At 41.3% G+C, this 11,544-nt stretch overlaps 2 protein-coding genes across 3 annotated transcripts in view; one reads left to right on the plus strand and one right to left on the minus strand.

Moving 5' to 3' along the window:
• The window catches only part of LOC145447201 (arylsulfatase I-like), a 265,569-nt gene that overhangs the window by 161,546 nt on the left and 92,479 nt on the right, over positions 1 to 11,544 (minus strand). The gene's annotated exons all lie outside the window — the stretch shown is intronic.
• LOC145447232 (lipoxygenase homology domain-containing protein 1-like) lies at positions 5,263 to 7,169 on the plus strand. The gene is made up of 3 exons (XM_080325651.1): positions 5,263 to 5,361; positions 5,418 to 5,618; positions 6,903 to 7,169. The coding sequence occupies exons 1-3, from the start codon at positions 5,292 to 5,294 to the stop codon at positions 7,091 to 7,093; spliced, it is 462 nt and encodes a 153-aa protein (XP_080181777.1). The 5' UTR covers positions 5,263 to 5,291; the 3' UTR covers positions 7,094 to 7,169.

Genomic DNA, 11,544 nt, shown 5'->3' on the forward strand with positions numbered 1-11,544 from the left:
AGGAGGAGCCTAGGTAAACCTCCAACACTTAGATATCGGTATTCGGAAGTCGACCTCGGTCAGACTCGAACCCGCACCCATTGGTGTTGCAGCCGCGGATTACACCACTGCGCTATCTCGCCACTCAGTAACAAGTTATACAGCAGTAGTAGCCAACACCCAATCGCACGGATTTGGTTTTTATGATACAATGAACACATGAAGTAATGATTGACCCCGTATGTCTGCTAGATTTTTTTTGCATCAGACAAGAATATCAATTTCATTGATTGGTTCAATAAGCATCATTCGCTCCTACATGTAGTGGATTTCTATTGATAGTATTTCGCTCTTGATGTTATGTGATTGCGGGTCAAGCGCACAGCAGAGAGTCACTAAATATTCGCAAACCGAAAGGTGGATATTTCGAGCAAACTTTTGTAACAAAGCGAGTAATTTTTTTTTAGATCGCCCAAGTGCATGTTCATTTAGTGTTGATTTTTTTATGCTGCCAGCGCCACGCATAAAGTAGCCCGGAGTTGAAATGCAATAGCCTTCTACCAAAGATGTTATAATGAAGTGAAAATTGTAATATATGAAAAAGGTTCACAGTGCAGAACCTACCAAGGTTCGTTTGTGAACGTGAACCTCCAAAATTCTGAGGTTCACACACAGAACGCGAACGTGAACCTCAGGTTCACACCATCCCTAGTAAATATAGCTCCTTTGACGAAACATGAAACAAATTCTGCGCTTCGTGCGATTAGGGCATAAACGTTGCCAATTATTGTATACAAGACATCTCGTGCATCGTGCATCTCGATGGGGGCTGATGTGGGGGCGAAGTCCCCGGGAGCTTGGTTTAGAACTCTATGGGGGGCCCAAGACCAACGTTTGGCGGGATGCCGACGGGTTGTTTCCGCTATTCTAATTACATTTTAATGAATTGATAGAAAAACGCGGATATGGGTTTAAAGAGACTTTAAAATGTATCATGTTTAACATTGTTTCAAAATATGACGGCAAACAAATATTTTTTTGGGTAATTAACCGTCACTTTGTCATTCCCCAATATCAACATATCCACTGAGCACCAATTCGTGTAATTTACTGCTCCCAATTTAGAAATAAAATAAATACGCTGGATATTCTAAATTTCTGACTTAGCCCGCCATCATATTTCTACTTCTCATTTGGCCCGCGGGGAAAATAATTGCCCACCCCTGATCCAACCTAACACGATATTTCAATGTCAAATGGGTATTAAATCGGTTTGAGTGGATTAAAATACTGCTCTGATGATCTGCATGTGGACTTGAAAACGACTCACCATAATACCACATTTTAAACGCCTCATGAACCCGATTCCAGGTAATACTAAGAATAGCCAACGTCCGTAGATATAACACACCATCTGATATCACATTGTGTTAACACGTCTCTTCAAACATTGTAATCATATTGTTCTTCCCACGAAATGACATAAATTGGATGATAGAAATGAGGCATGGTGATAAGGAGCCGTGCAGACTGCGGTGTTCATCGGGAGAACAAGCACAACGTTTCCACCATGCACGGCCTCTTATCGCCCTACCTCATTTCTATTATCCACTTTATGTCATGCATGTATGCCTGTGAGTTAAATTGCATGAGCATATTTGTTACAATATTCTTCAGACGCGTATGTCAACCTATGTCAGTTACCCGGTTTGCAATATAACTGAAGATTTTTATGTTCTATAAGTAGCATTTTGTAAACCGCCACGCCACGATGTTAGCATGCTTCGGTGTTGTATCATCACGAGGGGGACATATATTGGAATTGTTGTGTTTGCACGGTTCCTTATCGCCGTTCCTTGTTCCTGTAATTCAATTTACGTTATTTTCGTGGGAAAGGGAGTCTGATTAAAGTTTCTTAACTGACGTGTTGTCACTTTAGGTAATATCAGAAGGTGCCGTGACTACAAGTATGCTGTGCTCAGTATGACGGACTTACGGGACGTCTAAAATCCGCTATTTGAATGAGTCATTTTTAAGTCGACGCGCAGATCATCAGGGCAGTATCTAAATATACATTGTAGCCAATTTAATGCCAATTGAAAATTGCAATACGGTGGCGGCTTAGATCATAGTTGAAGGAACTACCCAATGTATGGAAACGATCAAGTTATAGCTATGATTTTACTGTACGGCTGACAGATTTGCATATTGCATATGCATGGTTCTGTTTTAAACTGATCAAAGGAGTCAGATTTGGAGAAAAAGCGACTAACACTATTTCAGTTGTGTGTCTATACATAGTATCAGAATAGATATAGTAATATATACAATATACATACACATATAGCTGTAACGTTTTGAAGCAGTAGCTGTGAATTAAAAACGATATGACTGGCGGACTATCAGGAATAATTTGAATAGATGCGTGATAATGGCCAATTGAACGATCGTATACATTGTACATAAACATGACATCGTTTTGTCGCGATCGGCACCGGTATAGTTTAGCGCATCGAGAGCAATGAGGGAAATAGCACTTTGACTACAACTGAAATGAAATGTTTGTATATAAAAAATATCGCACATGTTTGTTTGTTTGTGGTATTCATAGTGTTTTCGACTATTATGGTCATTTATACCAGGCCGATATTCTTCATTTTTATTTTGCAACTTTCGACTTGTAGCACGGCCTACTTCTAGGCTTTTTGTAGGACACCGCCTATGCGGATGAGACGGTGAGGAGGAGCCTAGATAAACCTCCAACACTACTCAACATCGGTGGGTCGCGAAGCTATTTTAGGTGGATCGCAAATAATTGCCTATTCAATTTATGCGAAACACCTTATCTTCCCACAATAAGACGAGCAAATGCAAGTTCTCTTCCACCAAATTAAGTTATTGCTGTATGCCCATAATCGCCACAAGCCACATTTCCGTGTCCACAATAATTTTTTATCCAGATTTTCGTGACAGTCACTTTGATTGGAGAGCGAAATTGGACAGTGTATTGTTGAATATGTCTGAGGATTGGAATTGATTTCCATTCTGCAAAGGCTTTGCGAACGTTGATCGAGAAATGCAGCAATCCAGCCATAATTCGTTGTTATATTCAATAACAACCAGCAAGCAATTGCAGCGATGCAAGAGCTACTCAGATCATCTTTGTGTTCGAGATAAAAGACTCATTATGCGCGCTTTCTCGTTTGTAATCATCTGTTACTTGTATTAATTCTTGTCTGATTGATACACTCGTATTCCCGAAGTCTTCCCGACATTCTTTGCATTTCAACTTCGGACCACTCGCTGCATGCCGCTGGCAGCATAAAAATATCAGCACTAAACGAGCATGCACGTTGTCATCTCTAAATTTTTACATGCATTGTTACAAAAATTTGCCCGAAACAATCAGCTTTCCGTTTGTAACTACTTAGTAACTGTTCTGTTGCGAGCTTGACCTGCAATCACAAAAGATCATGAACGAAATACACTACATGCTACATGTAGGGATATTCAGCGAATGATGCTTATTGAACCAATCAATGAAATTGATGTAAAGAATACATCATTGTCTGATATAAAAATGTAGCTGGCGCACAGGTTCCATCTTGATGTGATATGTTTATTGTATCATAAAAACAAATCCGAGCGATTGGTGTATTGGATATACTGTATAATTTGTTTATAGGGTAATATCGGTAGCAAGAATAGAAACCCGTTTCAAACTCCGCTTAATATCAATGTAGCGAGCGATAGTCAGCCGCTGAATACATGGTCCGGTCTGGCCTAGACCGTTACGGCGTGAGCTTACAATCCCTTGCAAGTAGGGCCTAATCGTCGTGGCGATATAGGGTGGTGGTATAATCCCTAACTGCAACACCTATGGGATTGTGGGTTTGAGTCCGACCAAGGTCGACTCCAGAATTCTTACTTGAGTGTTGGAGGTATATCTAGACTCCTACTCGCCATCTCATCTGCGTAAGCGGTGTCGGCAGCTACGGAATCAAAATTAAGGAATAGCGGCCTGATGTAAATGACTAGAGCCCGACCGATTATCGGTTCGCCGATATAATATCGAGTCGATAATACACTTTGAAAGAATTATCGGTATCGGGCATTGAAGGTGGAAAATATCGGCAATTTATATGAAGTCACAACATAATGGTTGCAAGTCAGAAAACTGCAATCCTTGACCACTATATAGACTTGGAATACTTCTATATTTCATATAGCTTACACTTTCAAGGTGTCCAGATGCAGTCTTTTCAGTTTATTTCATGTTCAAGTATAACAATGGATGTAAAGCTGTTGGAATAAATGGTCTGAAGTTTTGAAAATGCGCCTTTTGAGGTAGACTTCACCTTATTTGAATTTCGGCTGAATATATCGGTGTTATCGGTGAAGGTGCTAGATATCGGTTTTATCGGTATCGGCCCAACAATGTATGAATAAATGACCATTGTAGTCGACAAACACCGTGAATACCAAAAACAACAACAACAAGTTCTCGTTGAAATTGTTGGCAAAGCGACGGAAGATATTGATTTTATTGGATTATTATAGCCTTTGATCGCTTCAGTTGATACATTTGGTGACGCTTTAACAAGTCAGCATATGTACTTCAGCATTGGGTCATAATGTGGCCTGAGTCGTCGTTAGGTACCATGTACATTGATATATCACTTGACTGAAATGTAGCGTTAGAATTAGCAATATGACATCACTCATCGGAATAACGTTGTACGCCCATAGATCAAAGCACCCCAACGGTCTCCGGTGGCGTTAAGCGATACTAGGAATATACTGCTCTTTCACAATTGCGAATAAAGTTGATTCATGACTGTAAACGATGTGTATTCAAAAATATCGGCTGTGGAAATTACGGTCGTGCCCTTTCCCCCCCTGTGCAGTGCCCGAGTATTACCCGTGCAAGTTTGACATTTCAAGAGAAACCAATGTCCGAAATATCTTATCATGACATCAAACCAATTTGTGGAATACAAAGGAAGGCACATTTTCATGATCCCGCCCTTTATGACCTTCGTGACGCATGTTTGGATCGCGATCCATACTTTACGAACCCCTGTTCTATGGCAACTGATCACCAACCGGTCTCCCCTCACCTTCCACTCGTTGCTGGATTTCAGCGCGAATCGGAAGCATATTATATTTGCTGAATGGCGACTTGAAGTCGCATCAACTAAGGATAGAGAATCATTTATGTATGATTTTAATAACACCGAAATGCTAATTACTAATTTGTACTTGGCCTATATGTTTTATTCATCGGGTAGTCGATATCGGATAAAAACATTATGAAGTACTCCTTATATCTATTTCTTGTTTCTTTGGTGCTTGGTGAAGATTCCTACGATGACTACAGAGGTTTGGCATGCCTGTAACATTTCCGCTTCCATCTGCATCACTATTTTTGAATACAGAATTCTCCGTTCGAGTACATACGGGCGACGTGAAGGGCGCTGGGACCAACGCGAATGTATTTCTCACTGTTCACGGGGAATACGGCACCACAGCCGAACATTATCTAGATAATCCGGGTTACGACGACTTTGAGCGAAACCAATACGACGTGTTCCAATTCATCGACGTGAATGTGGGGAGGATTGAAAAAATACGGATCCGTTAGTATTTCGTAGTGTATGAACTATAAAGTCGTTGAGCTATAAGTCTATTTTCTGTGCGAAAGATCTGCATATACCTCAACCAGAGGCACATTATTTATTTGCTTTGTGATGGCCATTTGAAATTAAATTAGATGCGGGTCTACGTTACGGTCACCATATTTTTGTGAATCATATTACGACACTATTTAGCGCCCACTAGCGGATTTTAAAATGAGGTATTACACATTGCCTGTCAATATGACGTCCCACTAGCAAAGCATTGGCTATCGTCTGAATACAGGAATGGCGTGCGACATAGGTCACGAATAAGGCCCTCTGTAATGTGAGCTCTGGTGATTGCTACTTGCTAGCATTTGCAATAGATTTCTTCACGGGTCGTCTGGCGGGCCGTGTTTGGCATTTCGGGATTGTGTTTGACAGCCCCGCTATACTGTTGGGTCGGTTCGGCTAACTGGTTGGGTGTTGCGACCAGGTCCGAAACAACATTTTTAGCCCCCTTCTCCCCAGAAAGGACTGATCTTAGGCTCACCATAGGGTAATCAATGAAACTTCTTTGGCACATGCATCCGGTTGTTAAATTTTATGATTGAATTATGTCAATAATGTTGATTCTTCCATATATTAGGCTACTATAAAATGCACCAAGACGTTGCACATCCAGCCTTTTATGGTCGCGACCACATTTCCAATTTGAAAATGAACCGTGGCCCAGCTCAAAATTTGATAAGCTGATTACTGGAAAATTTTAGCACCGTTGCCCAGACTTGCTCACGGCCTATTTTGGAGGCTGATTACGCCCAACATTTTCGCAATCCCCAGATAACGGCAAACGACCCCAAGATTCAAAACGACTGTCTGTGACTGAAGCAACCAATATAGGTCTTAACCAACTCCAGGAATATATTTTCAGCTGATAATTGCGATTACAATTAGACTTATTTCAGTAGATGATGGTTATTTATATTTATTTTTGATTGCATTTTTTGCGAGGGCGGTCTGGTCCTGATAATAATATCAATATACGTTGCATTACCTCGCGCGGCGCGAAGAAAAAATTCGAATAGCATAAATCGGCTTAAAAATAATATTGTTTATGTTGATTTACGAAAAACTGTTGTGCCTATACTTGAAGCCTTCAAAATTCCGGACATTCAAGCAAATTTTAGAATTTCCTCCCGAACGCAGTTTTTACAGTGAAATTCCGGATATGTCGGGGAATTTCCCGACGTACTGCAACCCTAGTCTGAGTCTTTACTGCAAAATTATTAATTCTATTTTCAGGTCAGGACGACTCTGGCTACAAGCCGGGTTGGTTTCTGGATTTTCTCACGGTAGAGGTCTTCGCTGACGACATCTCGGCAACGTTCCCCTGTAATTGGTGGCTTGCTTCGGACGAAGCAGGAGGTATTGACAGATTGCTGTCACCCGGACAAAGTTGTAGTCCTCATGGCGAGTATGGGGTGAAGCTATAGAGGATATGATGTGCAAAATGAAAGCTTGTATATATAATTGACATTGACATGCAACGAATATACCAGGAGCTTTGGATTGTTGATGTATTACAGTGAGCATATATAGCACCTCGCTCCAGTATCCAGATCGTGAAGGCATATATATAAATAGCGATGTCACTAAGCAGGCTAATCCATAGGAAAAATTGCGTAGTTTGTCTCATGGAGAGGATGCGGTGTCTTATAAAAGCCAAGAAGTGGGCCGTGCTACAAGTCGGCAGCTACGGAATAACAATGATGAAAATGTGCCTGTTGTAAATGACCATAGTAGTCGACAAACACCATGAATTCTACAAACAACAACAACAACAACAACAACAACAACAACGGAATAATGTGAACGATTCGATGCGTAACAACGTGCTCTCAGCAGACTAGTGCAAAGTACAGTATTTCCAAAAAGCGCAACTAGAATTAGAACAAATCAATTTTTTAAAATCGCAACTATAACTATAACTAGGACTACCCGATTTTCAAAATGCGCAAACAGAACTAGAACTAGAACTACCCAATTTACAATATCCGCAACTAGAACTAGAACGTCATTTAGGCGCTGACCATTTCATCGCAAGGACAATGCATATAAAAAGTTAGCCAACATGCGACTCCACAAAATGCGCTACCAAGTCGATCAGCAGTACTAAAACTGCGGCTCGAAATGTCATTCTTCATCCTCTACCGACTTGTAGCACGGCTCACTTTCAGTCTGGGCTTTTCAATGCACTACCGTAGTAGTGAGTTCGGCGATTAGGAAAGTGCGGAGCGGATCGACAAATTCTCCGGTCCGACTTCGATCCGGTTTTTCAATACTCTGGTCCAGCTCCGATCCGGATCCGGTCTTATCTGGAAAAAGTGCTGATCCGGTTCCGATCCGGCTCCGGCCAAAAGTGAAAAAGTCCGGCCGGAATTCCGGCCGTACACGATGCGGTGGTTCCGTGAATTTATAAATATGGCTCGTTTATTTTCGCACTGGCTTGGCGGTTGCTTGCGTGTGGTTGGTTGGTAGTTATTTAGTTACAAGAGTCATGCCTATCCATAAAAACTCTGGCCGTATCAAAACAGTATTGATCCGGCTCCGATCCAGCTCCAGCCGTATCAGAAAAAGTAATGATCCTCCTCCGATCCGGTCAGGCCAAAATTTAAAAAATCCGGCCGGATATCCAATCCGGCTTCGGTCCATGCTCCGCACTAGAGGAACCCAGAGGAACCTCACACACGTGAAAGTTGGTTGAAGTGATTCGAACCCACGCCCATTGCTGTCGTGACTGCAAGGTTTAACCAGCTACCGACTGCGCTAATCGCTCCCCTTCTCCTCAATGCTGATATGATGAGCAACTGAATTGGCCAGCACTGAATATTCAGCTCATTGCCATCTGAGAAACGCACCGTACAAATGAGAACCTCAGAGTAAAATACTGAGACTCATGTTTAAATGCGAATTCAAAATGAGTTTTTCCTTTAAGGCCTGTTGCATATGAATTACTCAAATATATTCTGAGTAGCCACCATAATTAACTGAGTTCACGAGAAAATAACAAGCTTCAGCAATGAACGAAGTAACTATTAACAATGAACCGCCTGAATCTAGCTCGCGTAAAACCAATGAGCATATATAGTTTTAACTGTGAGGCATCATAATTATTTGCTCTAAAATTTCGAAGACATTGGTTCTATCGCTAAATTGATCAACTGGGCCGAAAGAGTATCCAAAATAGGTGCAAAAGCAATAATACTAACCCACGATTTTGGCGCGACTAATAGAAAATTAATGCGGACTCATTTTCGAAAGAAAATGCTCACGATTTTGGTGCTTATTAATCTTAGAAGTTAATCAATAAGTATGACGTTTGCCATAGTTATTTCGGCTCGTTCTTGAATCGCGTTATACGGTTTGCGCATCGGATGTACAAAGGGTAGTAAAGAAAATACCCGCAAAGAAAAAAGGTTCGGATGGTCCGGTTTATTAGCAATTTTTATCAGTCCAATACAACACAAAAATTCCGATACTACGAAAAGATAGGAAGATGTCGAAACGATTGGAGTAGTCTTTGAAATCAAACATCCACCTTGACCTAGCTAGGCGATGTAAAGAGGAGGCATTAGCACTAAATAAAATGAAAAGAAGATAATATTAAAAAGCAAGCGACAAAATGAGATGACATGTCATGGAAGGCGAGATTGATAAGTCATGTCGTGGTCCGATAATATTGAGGTCAGACTAGTATTAATTCTTGAAGTTTCGTCTCCAGGAGGTAAGCTTGTTCACCCGAAGGGACCGAAAGGGACTGGAGGATTAGGATTTGAATTTGATCCACGGTATTATGGTTTCGTTGTGAAAAACGCGACCACACATAGCCGATCTGGTCGGAAAAATCAGCTACACCCGCACCATATACTTCAAAGAATCCGACGCGTCGTTTTGTGTTGATTTTGTTAGGGACTGTGAGTAATTTCAAAGATTTCCAGAAGACCGTTACGCTCATTTTTGAAAAAGTGTGAGAAACACTCGGGCAAGTCGGCGGATCAGGAATTATGATAAGAAATATCGGCCTGATATAAATGACTATACAGTAGTCGAAACACCATGATAACCAAAACTACATCTTGTAGCTTTACTGTATTGACAAATTCCCGTCCTATGGATTTCGATGATATAATTGTCTCCAGATATCCCTTTTTGGGCTTATTGAGAACACCATGAAGTTTTTTTCTCTATTTCGCTTTAGTGATAAAAGAGAAAAGTCAAACGGCGCATTGGAGGTCGCTAGAGAGATATTGTGTTGATAATATTAATATTATTCGTCGGATTATATTTCCATCGGATCCTGACACACACAATGTTATATGCGATAGGCAAGACACAATGCCATATAATGAACAGACAGGAAACGACAAGTTACGGTCTCTCAAGTTGGCATCCGCCTTCTGCCTAGTACCCGATATCACAGTTTATTCTATGTTAATCTAATTGGCGGTCCTCTGTGGACGCTCATTTGATTTCTTTTTGAGTACGCTTCTCATCGGGTCTTTTTATGGACCCTTTTGTCGCCGTATCGGCTACACGGGGTAAGAGGACCCCATATTAACCTCCGGGGAGCAATCGAACCCGGCTCGCCTCGGTTGCTGACAACCGATATCACCGCTACGCCAATTCCACCATACTGTTATCAGAAAGGGGGTTTTCTGTTAGTCCAACTCAGATTTCGAACCGCAAAATGTGCAAGGAGAGTTGTCATTTTGAAGAGGCATGTAACAGATCACCCCATACGACTCGAAGCTGGATGTTTTAATATTTATCGCCTCAGATGCTCTGAAAGCGTTCAGGCCGAGAGATACCGTAGCGCAGCTGGAAGAGACAATGAATCATATGGCGTACGTTTCCAATTGGGTATAGGCGTATGGCCCTCGTCAATTGATGACAAGTTTATTTTCACTTCAACAGGGTATAGTGACTATACAGTGAACACCTTGATTGGTAAGACCCATGTTTGTGATGAAAATTGCAGAACATCGTGGTAAAATATTCTCATGTCCATAGAAGACGAGATTTCGTCGATATCCCAAAAGATGGCCTTTTTGAAATGCCTTTAAGCTAGCAAAGTAGTGTGGCAATGCTACCGAATGTCAGGTCACAAACTGCAAACGTTAAGGAATCGTGATCGAGAAGGTATTCTATCTTAAATGCCTTCTCTGCCTTGATCGAGTTGAGAAAGTACAGCAGCCAAGTAACGCGTGTTATGAATTTCGGAATGGGCTAAGAAACGATGACGCATGGACTTGATACCGAGAGTGGAATGGTAGCCTACCCCTCGTGAAAATCTTCTAGCTGCTGTTGGAATACAATACCTTCCCGAGGAAAATGATTGCTGCAAAAATAGTTTTCATACATCGGAACTTTAATTTGTGACAACATCATATTTACAGGGAATGACCCTTTAATTTAGGAGCAGTTATACAACAATATTTTATTCCTTCAAACCTTGTTTCATTCCATACCAACGTTTGTCATTTCTCTGCCATTTTGACGAATTGCTCGTACACCCTACCAACACCAAAGAGAGCTACGCGCATTCGAATAAACTGCCGCCGCCGGCTACCGTGTGCCGAATAACACTCGACCGTATCGTCACTTGAAATCATCAGCTCCCATTGTACGCCTAGTATTTATTTTCTCTCGCCTAGTTAGGTATCCCGCTACATAAATCTGTAGAATCGAGAGCGAATTAATATGAAGACTGAGATAATCATCCATCTATAGAAACAGTAGGAGATTCATTTTATAGATCAGAAGCGCCATAAAATGCTAGGTTTTGTTGTGTCCCCACAGAATCGACATTCAACTTTCTAATGTTGAAGAGTTTTGTCTATCGTACGAACAATTGCTGCTTCTCAGATTGGAGGATACGCTTCAC

The sequence above is a fragment of the Botryllus schlosseri genome, chromosome 9, assembly GCF_051294905.1.
Source record: "Botryllus schlosseri isolate E-star chromosome 9, Bs_hap1, whole genome shotgun sequence".
Classification (NCBI taxonomy): domain Eukaryota; kingdom Metazoa; phylum Chordata; class Ascidiacea; order Stolidobranchia; family Styelidae; genus Botryllus; species Botryllus schlosseri.

Bases quoted from the DNA above. Each gene is read 5' to 3' on its own strand.
- LOC145447232 (XM_080325651.1), top strand. From the start codon at position 5,292: ATGAAGTACTCCTTATATCTATTTCTTGTTTCTTTGGTGCTTGGTGAA. The intron at 5,362-5,417 runs GTTTGGCATGCC...TTTTGAATACAG, and splicing joins TTCCTACGATGACTACAGAG to AATTCTCCGTTCGAGTACAT. The intron at 5,619-6,902 runs GTTAGTATTTCG...TTCTATTTTCAG, and splicing joins GATTGAAAAAATACGGATCC to GTCAGGACGACTCTGGCTAC.